The sequence below is a fragment of the Corvus hawaiiensis genome, chromosome 16 (assembly GCF_020740725.1).
Source record: "Corvus hawaiiensis isolate bCorHaw1 chromosome 16, bCorHaw1.pri.cur, whole genome shotgun sequence".
Taxonomy (NCBI): Eukaryota; Metazoa; Chordata; class Aves; order Passeriformes; family Corvidae; genus Corvus; species Corvus hawaiiensis.
In genome coordinates, this window is record NC_063228.1 from 10,094,623 (window position 1) to 10,107,292 (window position 12,670).

The 12,670-nt window shown below is 41.5% G+C and overlaps 1 protein-coding gene across 3 annotated transcripts in view; it reads left to right on the forward strand.

Moving 5' to 3' along the window:
- The window catches only part of TXNDC11 (thioredoxin domain containing 11), a 26,858-nt gene continuing 14,188 nt past the window's right edge, over window positions 1-12,670 (forward strand). The window contains exons 1-4 of one of the 3 annotated variants that reach the window (XM_048320341.1): window positions 1-190; window positions 4,266-4,482; window positions 5,215-5,312; window positions 7,183-7,312. In XM_048320341.1, the coding sequence (XP_048176298.1) occupies window positions 45-190; window positions 4,266-4,482; window positions 5,215-5,312; window positions 7,183-7,312 (591 nt within the window). In that variant the 5' untranslated portion in view covers window positions 1-44. Of the gene's footprint in view, window positions 191-3,860; window positions 3,977-4,265; window positions 4,483-5,214; window positions 5,313-7,182; window positions 7,313-12,670 lie in introns of those variants that run through there. The other 2 variants (XM_048320342.1, XM_048320343.1) reach the window with 2 other exon arrangements.

The following is a 12,670-nucleotide window of genomic DNA, read 5'->3' on the forward strand; positions in this document are numbered from 1 at the left end:
GGGAGCGGCCGGGGGCCCGCGGCCCTGCCCCCCTCGGCCGGGTCATGTCGGTGTGCGCCGGCCCCGGCGACGCGGCGGCCCCGCGGCTGCGGCCTCGCGCCGCCCTGATGGCACGGCGGCCCGAGCTGCTGTGCGGCGCGGCCATCGTGCTGGGCTGCGCCTTCCTTGTCGCCCTCAAAGTCACCTGCAGGTACCGGCGGGGGAGCGGGCGGACCCAGGGCTCGGCCGGGGGGGAGAGGCCGCCGGCCCACCGCTGTTCCCAGAGGCGGTGCTGCATCGGGGCCTGGGGCAGAGCCGCCGGCGGGGCCCGGCGGGACGTGGTCGCCCCGCGGCGCCGTGTAGCCTCTGCGGCCGGGTCGCGTTGGGCACGGGCATCCCCGGGGTGGGGGACGGATCCTCCTCCCGGGCCCCACCTCATGTAGTTCCCCCCATGGCACCCGCTGCTGGTCGCATGTCGGAGGTTGCTATGTCCCCCTCAGCAGGGTGGCCGCGGGGCTGGCGATAAGAACGTGTCGTGGGGCGGGGGAGCGGAGTGTTTTAAGAGATATCTGCCCCACCGGGGGTGTCGTGCTGTGGCGGCAGGTTCGCGGAGGCACCCGCTCGTGAGGGCAGTATCGGGATATGCAGGGCGGTGTCTGAGGGTGCACCAGGCTGCTCCCTGGGGCCCAGTAATGGGACAGGAGGCATCGGGCAGGAACTGATGCCCAGGAAGTTCCGCCTGAGCACGAGGAAGAGCTTCTTCACTGTGACTGACCGAGCACTGGGACAGATTGTCCAGGGAGGCTGTGGAGTCTCCCTCACTGGAAATATTGCAGAACCATCTGGACACAGTCCTGTGCCATGTGCTCTGGGACGGCCCTGCTTGAGCAGGGAGGTGGGACCAAAGGACCTACTGTGATCCCTTCCAACCTGACCCGTTCTGTGGTCTTGTGACAGGCACGTTGTTGAGATGGAGCTGCTTTTGCTCATCTCCAGAGGTAACTGGGACCTCGCACTGCCGCAGAAGGGCCGAGGGGGATCTAGGCTGCAGCCCTGCCCTCAGCGCTCTCAGCGTCGGCGGGGGCCAAACGAGTCTCTTCTGGCTCATGTGTAGATGTCGTCAGCCCCCTTTGCCTGCACCTGCTTCGGATAGAAAGATGTTTCGTGGTTTCCGTGCCAATCTCTGGTGGTGCTCCTCTTGGGAGCTGGAACTTCCTTCTTTGCAAAGGGCTCTCCAGTTCCTGTTTGCCGAGAGCTGGTGTACGTGGAAGCAGGAGATGTTTGTACTGGAGGGGCGGGAAGCGGCGGCAGTGAACGATGGGCACAGGCTGCTCGGTTCTGGAGCCTAAACCAGGGTCTAAATCTTCTGGGTGGGTTTTAGGTCAAGGTGACTGTTACATGCTCCGGGTCATACTATATTAAGAATATCTACTGCACGTGCGGTTTAATTTTGATTTAATTTTAATTTTTAATGCAATGATGCTTCCTGCTCTCCTCTATTTAAAACCTGCTTATTCCTCTCAATTTTCTGCTAGCTGTGTTTGAAAGCTCACGGATGGAATGTGGTTCTCACCACCCTGTACTCTGGAAGTTTGATTAAAGGGGTTCAGCTTTTCAGATCGTCGTTAAATAGACAAACTAATATCAGATAGGTATTCCCTGTTTGGTTGCTGTCAGAAATATAGAAGATTCAGGTGTAAAAATTCCTCATGCAATTTGGAGGATAGTTAATTGCACATGTTAACTATAAATACAGGACATAGTTTCTCACCACATGTCAGTATGACTTACTAGCAAGACATAGGACCAGGGCATAGGTAGTACCACTGCTCTTACAATATATAACTTTCAAGATCAATGGATAAAAAGTATGGAAAGGAAAAATTCCTTTACTACAAGGCAGCCCATTAGTGGGATTTGAAATGTTGCGGGTTTATAGTGACTCAAGGAATAGCCAAGTGAGACCATGGGTTGTTATGGAAAGCCTGTCGTCTAGAACCTGAATTATTTCTGGCACTATGCAAATGTCTTTGAGATGATCCCACTCTCAGGACCGTGCAGTCAAAGGGGCTGGTCCTGTAGGCATTTGCATGTACTTCTTCCCTTTATTACCAGGGTGTTCTCATGGAAAGTTTAAGTTTTTATAAGCTCTGGCAGCAGGTAAATAATGCAATCAGTGTTTTAATAAACAGTTTGTGATTATTATGTTTGTGTAATAGTTTCTTATGTAATCCTCAGTTGATACGTGCATAAATTTTAGGGGTTTTCTTAGGAAACCTGGGAATTAGTCAAGGTATTCTGTTATATGTTTGGTATTGTAGAGGAAGGCACTACTTAGCAAATCTCCTGAAGCAGCTGTTAGCTATTGATTTATTATGTTTTGGTTTTTAATAATTACTGGAGTTCTTTTCATATTTGAAGGTAGTCGTGTAGTTTCTGACTCACTCATGTCACGGGACTTCTGCTGATACGTTCTACTCATTCTTGGAATTTGGAGCCAATTCATTATCTAATTTTTAAGTCTTACGCTGTAATTCTTGAACCAGTCACCCTCTTTTGGTTTAATCAGTAGAGGAAGCAGAGGTTTTAAACATATTGAGATTGTCTGTTTTCATTAAACTAGGTAAAGAGAAGATATTCTAGCTGATGTCTCTGAAGAAGTGCTGTGCTTTTAGCAGCTGATCAGCCTGTGTGTGCCAGAGCTGACACTGGAGCTGTGTCCTGTCCAGCTGGCAGGCAGAAATCATGGGAAGAAGCTGGCAGTTTGGATAATCATGGGGTGCAGGAATGGCAGAGAACCAGAGGTGTTGTTTGTGAGGTGACTGAAGAACTTAAGGGTTGGGAAGAAGGTGCTGAGTTGGTGACTGGGGGAGAAGGGAAGGAACACAGGTAGAAGTCCACAGAAGAAAGATTTTTGATCCTCTGTGTCAAACCATAATGTTGTGAGTAAAGGAATTAATGAATTATAAACATGAGGAACTCTCTAATATTTTCAAAAGTCTGGATTTAGAAGCAATTTTCTCTTATATGTGAATTAAGAATTTCCATTACTTACAGAAAATATACTGGGGGCAATTCTAAAATGTTAAGCTTTAAGTGAGTAGCCTGGAAGTGAGAGAAGAGCTCCAATACAGTTTTTTGCTGTGTTGTAAAGACAAAGGTACTTCTTAAAAACTAGAAAGACTGTAAAGTTTGAAAGTGTGGCAGAGTTGTTAGGAGGTTGCTTAATATGAGTTTGACAGTGTTCAGGGCTCAATAATTCTATCACAATTACTAAAATTTTAACCTGAGAAGGATCAAATATCCATAATAAGATTTTTGTATTAGCTTTCTATTGCAACACAAAATAAAGAAATGCATGATCTTTCCTAAAACTTCCAGTCCCATTATGAACCATGGCAAAATTGAGCATGACAGTATTGTCCAGTTTTCAGTCTGACTTACTCTAGTGTAAATATAGCTAGTGGAAAATTTTAAAATGAAGAGAATATAAAAAGATAATAGGATCATTCACTTGCATTTAAGGCAGTTTATACCATAGCAACTTCTGAACACCTTGGAAGTGCCAAATTCTGGATTGTTTGATTGCTGATTGGATAGAAAGGGTTTCTTGAGTACTTGGTTTATGTTCTCCGTATTACTTACTGGCCAATCTAATTTCTCTTAAAAAACTTAATCTGTCATAATCTCTTTGAATTTAGACTGTTTGTTGATACTGTCCTTAGAGCGCCCTGAACAGTTTGCAGTCCCTGCTCTGATCAGTAAAATAAACTAGCACACATTTCCGTATCATTTCCTAATACGATATAAAATAACAGAAGTATAGAATACTGTAAAACAAAGCATAAAGCAGGGTAATAGGCTCTGTTTATGTAGACATCACATCACAAAACTTTATGACCAGTATCTCTTTTCTTATCAGGGTGCTGTTACCTAAAGTACAAGTGTTAAAAGAGGATGAGGCCAGGGAAGAAATCAAAAGAAATCACTCTTCCTGGTAATTTTGTGCCCTACAGCAACCAACCATAAGAGTGTGAGCTAACGTACCCATAAACAGTGCATGGTATCACAGTGTGACTTTCTAAAGCTTCTGAAGGGTGATCTTTAGATTTTTATAGTATTTCATGAAACTAACTCAGATAACATAAATTGTAGTAATTTTGCATCAATTTCTAAAGTTTTGTCATTGCATGACTTTTGCTAAGAATAAAACTTAGGGCTTTGGGCACAGTTTTTTAACTACTACTGTATAGTCTCAATAACCACTCTTAATTTTCTTCCTGCAGCCGAGCAAAAGATGTAACAATGCCAGCGAAGCTTCCGGTGAATTTTTTCTCCACAAAATCTCCAGTCATTGATCTTTTTCGGGGGCAGTTAGACTATGCAGATCAGCTCCGTCAGGATTCAGAAATTGTGCTGTATTTCTTCTACGCTCCGTGGTGTGGGCAGTCCATTGCAGCAAGAGAAGAAATAGAACACGTGGCCAGCAGATTGTCAGACCAGGTAACTCCAGAGAAGATACCAATCTTAAACATGACCTGATAACTTTTCAATGTCCAAGCTGATGCTAATTTCTGTCTTCTCACGGGAAACAATTGGACTTGAATGCTCACATTTTAGGGTGACTCATCAGTCACCTTAATTTTAATTTAGCATACAGAGTGTTAGAATAAATGGAGACAGCCTGTGATTCCTGCTCAGTTGTCTGTTATTTCTGCTTCTGAATGGGGAAGTCTACAAGTTTCTTGTGAAGTGTTCTCAGATTTATTCACCTGCCTTCAGACAGAAATTCCATGGAATTTGCTTCCAGTTCTGGGATCCTTGGAGACACTAGTAATCATATAAAGATTGTACTTTATATACCATAGAACTGCTTTCAAGCAGTTGGGTGCCTGTGAACACTTCACAGGTACAGCTGTCCTAAACCTCCACTTGTTGAGCTCCACTCTGCAGAAAAAGTAATTAATGTGGGTTATGACTAAATTAATAAATTTGAAGGATTTAGATTAGGAAGCATAAAAGCTAGAAAGAGCAGTGACCAAAAGGATTATTGTTGCAAAATGACAAAAAGAATAAAAAAAAAAAGTCTGTCTGTGACAGATATGGCATACTGAGTTGAAAAGGCCCTGAAAATACCAGATGAAATGGATTGGAAAAAGTACATCAGGTACATCTTGGATAAAAGAGGTCACAGTAGTGTACTTTGTTGGCTGTGAATTTTTACCTGCTTTGCAGGTGCTGTTTGTGGCTGTAAATTGCTGGTGGAACCAGGGGAAATGCAGGAAGCAGAAGCATTTCTTTTATTTTCCTGTGATACACTTGTACCATCGGAGGTAAGATTTCGTATGTACAGTCTAGGTTTTTTAATTGTTGTTTTGGGAAACAGATATCATACAAAGTGCTGCATTTTGAAAATGTTACATTTCTGGCTTCAGTAAATAGTTCTTGGGTAGATTCTAGGTGAGCTCATCCTGTGTGCTACACAAGTGCTGGGTAGGGCTGTAACTGTCAGTTAAATGACATGCTGGGCAATTCTTCATCCTTATGGAAATTTTGGTTTGCCTGTGCATCTCCTGGAAGTTCTGCCTCCAATGAAAAGAAGTCAGAGTTACGTATTAATTTCAGATGTCTGCTTGCTCTGTAGATGGATTATAGCAACTGGTCCTAATTTATGACAGCATTAAAGAATGTACCTAAGGGTTGTTGAAGGAATTTAAGTGCATATTTAAACTGCACTATGTACTGAAGATCTTGTTCTAATTTTGAACTTTGCGCTCACTTTTTTGTTCCCCAGAAGCTAAGATATCATTGTATAAAATTTCATGTAACCTCACTTTTATTTTTTAGTATTTGTATGTGTTGTCCTTTTTTTCTCTTTGTGTGGAGCAGAAGGTAAGGAAGCACAGTTCCCAACAGTTTCTAATAAAAGCATTTATCCCTGTATTTTACTTTTTATTTTGCTAGTTTTGAACTGCAGCTCTCTTTCATTACAGAGGCTGATTTTGCTGTTGGGGGGAATTTATGCATTGAGGAGGAGCAGTCCTGGTCTTTGTTAGCTGAACTTGTAATAGACACAAGAGACACTGGCATAATTCAAACTGTAATAAAAGAATCCTACAATGCCACTTGGATGTACATTGACTTAAACTTACTTGATCTTGAAATCACAACAGAGTAGATGGATGCACTTGGTATCATTAGTAACATTAAACAGTTGTAACAAGACGAGGTGTAAATTGCTGTGAATATTTCATAAGATCCTGAAGGACAATGCATCCCTCATGCCTGAGATACTAAACCTCACATGTGGTGCCCTGGGCATGTGACGTGTTGAGCAGTGAGTATTGCTGTGAAGACGGAGGTTTGTAATAAACCAGTGCAGGATGTAGAATGATCTAGTGGGCTCTAGGAGACCATTCTGAAGCACCTCAATATAGGTATCTCAGTGCGAATTGGGTATTTTCCAGTGTGCCTGTATGTATAAGGTATATTAAAAATGCATCACATTAAATTCTTCAGTGGAAATGGACTAATTCTTTATGCTTTTTGTGTTTGATTTCGTTTGGGACAATGATGCTTTGTCCAGCCCAGTGATAATCAGGAGGAGAACCTCTGGAAATTGTAGCTGCAAGCCCCAGCCCACTTTATGTTTTAGCACTGCCTAACATGGTGTGAGCTGTTTTATCAGATGGCTGGGGGGGAAACGGGAGCTTTGCCGAGTCTGTTCATCTGCAGTGCGACTGAATTTGTCCCTGCTTTGCTGATTGCTGCTCATAAAAGCCTGTGTAAAAATATTGCACCTTTTCAGATTGATACTGCTTGAGACACTGAAAAAACGAGGGAAAATAGTGACATTTTTCAGATCTGTATTTTTAAGTCACATGTGTTTACTTTGGACAAAGTGGAAAGATATGTATATGGTCATGTAATTCATACTTGAGTTTTACCAAGTTCTTTAATGGGACTCAGAAGTGGTCTCCATCCCTCCATGCTCACCAAGACTCTGCCCCTTCCACAGATATGCTGGCTCTTCCCACTGGTAACACAACTCCCTAATCAGTTACAGAAGCCACTGGTAAAACACAGAGAGCAATTCCCTAGAGGCTGAGCATGCTGTCTATGTAACTCCTATCTGCCACCCCCAGGAGGGACTCTCTATTGTTAATTTAAGTCTTAATGTTTTATTATTTTTTTTGGTACTAGTTTTGGACCAATTGAATACAAAGGCCCTATGAGTGCTGTTTATATTGAAAAGTTTGTTCGCCGGGTGATGACACCACTACTCTACATCTCGTCTCGATCAAAATTACTAGATTTCCTCTCAAATTATGAGGTACTTGTCTCTCTTCTCTAGCTTTACCACTGTGGTTCAGAAAGAGTTTGACTTGTTTAAGGATTAAATTTGATCTGCTCCAAAGTACTAGTTTATTTTCAGGATCCTGAAATCAGTGCCCTGTAAATTTGTTAAAATCATAAAAATATGAAAAAACAAATTCATAATGTTGGTTCCTTGTACAGTTACTATTATGATTTAGTGATGCTCTTAATTTACATTACTTTAGTATCTAGAGACAACAATCAAAGTTGTTACTTCAAGAAAGAAGGGAGAAATCTTTTCACAAAAGTCTTGCAGTCTAAGTTGGGACAGCATTTGAGAAATATATAATCATTACTTTAATTTTAAAAGGAATAATAAGCTTTTCTAGTAGGATAAGTCTGTTAAGTGAAAACAAATGTGAAACCAGTTGAAGTGAGGGCTCCTAATCACTTTGTGTGTGATAACTTGATGATTTTAATCCACTGGAATATGATGTTTTATTCATTTCAGTCTGTTGTGTTCAGGGATGCCAAGATTGGTAGCAATACTGTTGGATTAATAACTCCCAGTTAGACAAAATGTGCTTACAGCAGAGCCATTTAAAATCCCTTTATAACTGTTCATTCTTATAGTGCACAGTGGAGAAGTACCATAATCTTACTAAAGCCCAAGCTATTAGATCAGTGTGGAAAACCTGACCCACAAATCAGTGCAGTGGCAGTGGGCACAACATGGGAGGGACCCTCCAGTGTCTTGGACTGAAGAAGATCCCATGTGAGCACCTGGTGCATGTTGCAGTGCCTGGTTCTGCTGCAGGATGCAGCATGAGCTGTGCTGTTCAGTGGCAGCTGCCACGGTGTAGGGGACACACACTGGTAGTTCCCCTGAGTAGGACACTCTTCATGCCAGGAACTGCTACTGGGTTTGGTTTTCCAGTGTTTTAAGTGGGCACTGTGAGTCAGGAGCAGTGAGTTGTGGCCTGTCTCTGGTGCTGATACTTTCTTTCTATGATCATAAGCAATTCTGTTGTCCTTCCACTGCTTCAGTTTTGCTGTTCTAAAATTCTAAAACATTTTTTTGCCTCTTACAGAGATTTGAAGAAGGCCATGCTTGGTTTTTGGTTTGTGTTCTGTCATTTCTTGGTAGACTGCAGAAGGTTACTAATGAGCATATTAAGCTTAAATTTGCTTAACAGTAAGAGGTGCACTTCCATTGGAAAAAGACTAAGATAAAAGACAAATTGAGGGGGGAACAACAAATAATTTTAAAATACTGCTTAGCAGTTGAATAGATAATTTTGTTTCTGTGTTCAAAGTTCCCCCCTTCCTGTGCTTGAAATGCAGTGGCTCCAAGTGCTGAGTTGCTGTTTATGTTCAGCATTTGTTGGTTCTTTTTTTTTCTGCAATGGCCCAAGAGTAGAGGCTGTTCTGCTGTGTTGCCCGACAGTCATTCATGCCTGAGGTTCTGTCCCAGAGCGTGGCTCCAGGTGCTCAGTGTCTTGCCTCTGTAAAGTTAAGCAAGAGGGGAAGGAGGGGCTACAAAAGTAACAGATACAGATAAGATGAAAGAAACAAAATTGTTTATGAAGATGGATGCAGAGAAAAACATAGACACAAAGGAAAAGTTAGTTTAAACTAGAAATAAACAGGTTGTTTTATCACTTCAAACAGTCAGAAATGTGAACGTTTTACAGTGTTTTCCATGCGAGCTGAGAAATTGATACCTTTTGTAGGAGAAGATAAAATCCAGGGGTTAGTCCTGTGTTTAAGAAGTGAGGAAGTCTGGGGAATAGAGTAGATTATGGGCAATTGGGACATGTGTGGCACAAACTAATTACTATTTTGAGACCCTTGGCTAGTGTCTTCCTTTGACTTTTGATCTCCTCTCTCTAAAAAAATACTAATTTTTAGCAGAAGGGAAAGGACAGAAGGCTGTCAAGGATTGCTATTGGGTACTTTGGCCCCTGTCTGCTGCTGGATCATGTTTTTGTGATTTCACTGAAAAGCTAATTAATTTCAAGCTCGAAATAATTCGAAAGATTTGTCATCATCAGTATCTAATTTTCGGTCCTGTGTTCTGATAGCAAATGTGTTCTGCAAACTAGGAGAAATACTGATGGGCAGAGTGCAGTTAATGTAAGAACAAGTGGTTGTCGCTTGGTCTTTAGTTCGTTCCGCGACCTGATCACGTGACATGCCGTGTTGCTCTCACTAGAGGGCGCTCAAATCCTGTGAAAAAAAATTTGGGATCCTGCGTTCTCTGATGCTATTTAAGGTTGGTTTATATGGGGTTGTGGAATGATGCTAGTGCAAAACTGGAAATGGATAAGAATAAATTTTTGAGAGCAAGGAAAATATGCCATTTGGGAAGCAGTTAAAATCTTGGAACGTTGAGGAAGATCTAAGTTAAATGACAAGAAAGATGCAGTTCTTGCCATAATTCAAGGTTCCTGTGAGTACCTGTAATCAGATTTTCTTTTGTTTTCTTAACTGCAGAGATGTAGCAGTTTGATTTTAATCCAAACTGGCATCTCTCATTCCTCATCTGACTGACCCAGCTGCTAGAAATGGCCTCGGCCTCCTGAGGCACAGAGGAAGAAACAGGAAGCCACTGTAGTTAGACAAAAAGCTTCACTCCTTTATGAAAATTAAATGTGCCCAGGGAACTCATAATTTTCCGACTTCAGGAGAGGTAGGAGAGGAGTTGGTCTCTCTGGGAGGTGGCTGGTGTGTCTCTTAACATGATGTCAGCTTTCTGCTGTGCTCTCTTTGTGTAGGAATGCTTCCTGAGCATCAGCCAGCTGTGTGAGATCTGTCGCAGCTGGGTCTTGTGTGGTGCCAGTGTTAAGTGATGCTGTGAAAATTTGCTTTCAGGTCTGGGTGCACAATGATTTTAACATCACTGAAAAATGATGTTAAATGTAAATTTAATGTCATATCAGTCAACAATTTCTTTGCATTTCTGCAGTACAGATTCAGTGGTATGTAATATTGGTTCTTCTGTTCCCTAGAGAAGACACATTCCTTTGCTCTTGCTGTTTTCTTACCCATGTTCACAGATAAAATGAGGCAGGAATTGCCTGCCTGCACAAGTCTGAGAGTCTGAAAAAAGTAATCTCCCTGACCTCAATGCAGTATAGCCAAAACATTTTTAAAAATTACAAACTGGGATAGAAATAACTGGAGCATTAAAAGCATTTATCTAACTGTAAACTAATCAATAGGTGTGGGATTTTCCTATCTCCTGTTCCCATTATTTCACATTTTTGGCCTTTGAATTTCAGAGCTCTTTCATCACAGTCATTTAATGCTGCGACTAATTTCTGCAACTCTTCCAGTCAGCTGTAGTTTCAGTGATTCCCACCACCCTATGCAAATTTTGTTCCTCACCCTTTTCTCCCTTTTCTAAAGTTCTTATAGAAATATGAACTGCTTGAGTATCAGTACACATCCTGGCTGGCTGTCTTTGGCTGCTGAAAAACATGAACTTCTAACGGTAGTTTTTTGTCTTTCCTACTAATCTGGAAAAGGGCCTTCCGTGTTATTCCTTATCACCTTAGTTTCTTCCGGAGTCGTTGGTAACTTCTTCTAGACTTCAGGGAATTACAGCATGCTGCATGGAGTCATCTACATGCTTGCTTATTCCTTCCAAGAACTGTGATAGGCCTGAGGCATGGTTCAGTAATAAAATTGTGCTGGCTTTTCTCCAGTAGAAATTACTCATCTGAAAATCTCTGTTCATTCTGAAAGTTTCCATACTTGCTGTTTTGTAATTGTTGAGATTCTTGGTAAGTCTGTTACTTGATTTAATTACATGCCATCACTTCCCATTCCTGTGGTGTAGAGACCAAGCAAGAAATAGGCTCCACTACAGTTAATGATTTTGTATTTCCATATATGAGCTTCATTTGGAGATAGCGCTAAGAAGTCTTCACTAATGACATCCTCGGGTTTGTTCCAAAGCCCTTCCTACAGACACTTGGTTGGAGACGGGGACTGAAAATTGTTTCATGGAAAGAAAAGCTCCAGCAAGCTCCACTCTAGCAATGCCCGTGCTCCTAATGCCCCTAAGCACCCCTGTGTCACATGTCAGTATTTACTCCTCCAACTTTAGACAGCAGCAGGTCATACCCTGTTCAGCTGATTGCTCCTCACTGCCTTCATGAGGATGGGCACCCAGAGCTGCACACAGGTGGTTGCTTGGAAGCAGGTGATCATCAGTAACAGATTGGGTGTAGATGTCCTCATAAACTCTTTGCAGGCAGCTGTTACTGAGTTTTGGAGGGTCTTACATGAAAGAACGTGGGAGTTGTTGCTGTCAAGCTCTTCTTGGCCTACTTGTACTCCAAAATAAGAACCTCTTGTTTACATTGCGATACCTCTTCTGTGCGACTTGAACCTCACTTGTGCAGAGCAAGAATTGTTGTTAGTTGCAATACCTGGAAGTGTTCAGTCTTGTTAAAAGCTTCATTCTTACAGACAGGGAAACTTTCACTGTACTTTCATTGTACCCTTTCCTCATGTATAATTGCAGCCTGTAACAGGGTGAAATTTTTAACTGGTCTGGGCTGATCATTAAAAGGACATTAGTTAACCAGATTACTGATTAGGCATAGAGCATTAGTAAATACCAGTATATATAGTAGTGTAGTATATATTAGTATATAATAGCATATATTCTCCCACTGCAATTTTTTTTAATTGAAAAAAAACACTTTCCAAAAATTATCTTTGGGAAACATTATTCACAATCTGGAAGTCTTAAGCTGCTGTTAGTGTACAGCAGAACTGGCAGTCTGAATCAGAAAATTACCTTTTAAATAACATTATAAATATTTCTGCATATGACTTCTGGCTTCTTGCCACATTTTACTGTCACTTTTGACTCTTCTTTCATTCACTGTTTGGTGTCCTAAATTCAGTTGGTACAGGATTAGTATTCAAGAATGGTCCTAGAAAATGGGAAGCTAAAATTTTGATAATCTTATCTGTCTCCTTATTTTGGTTCAGTTGAATGCTTTAAAAGTTTTTTAGAAGAGATTGTTTCTTTTTACTGTCTTAGTTTGGAACCAAGAGAAAAAGATGAAGATTAATTACTAACCTGTGTGTTGTTTAAAAATGAACACTGAGTGCTATTATTTTGCTGTGTTTTTTCACTACTATTTTATTTATATTTGTATTTTCTTCTTGGTAATTAACTATTGCAGAAATTTCACTAATTGTTTGTAACTCATTTTTATTATTGATAATTTTCTTGGGGTACCTCCCAAGGAATCTTTATGAACAAGGGGTTTATGCTTAGCATTCATCCATGTAAGAGAATTCCTGCCTAAAAAGAGAAGTCGTGAGGTGGAATGGGCAATATTGCTATTGG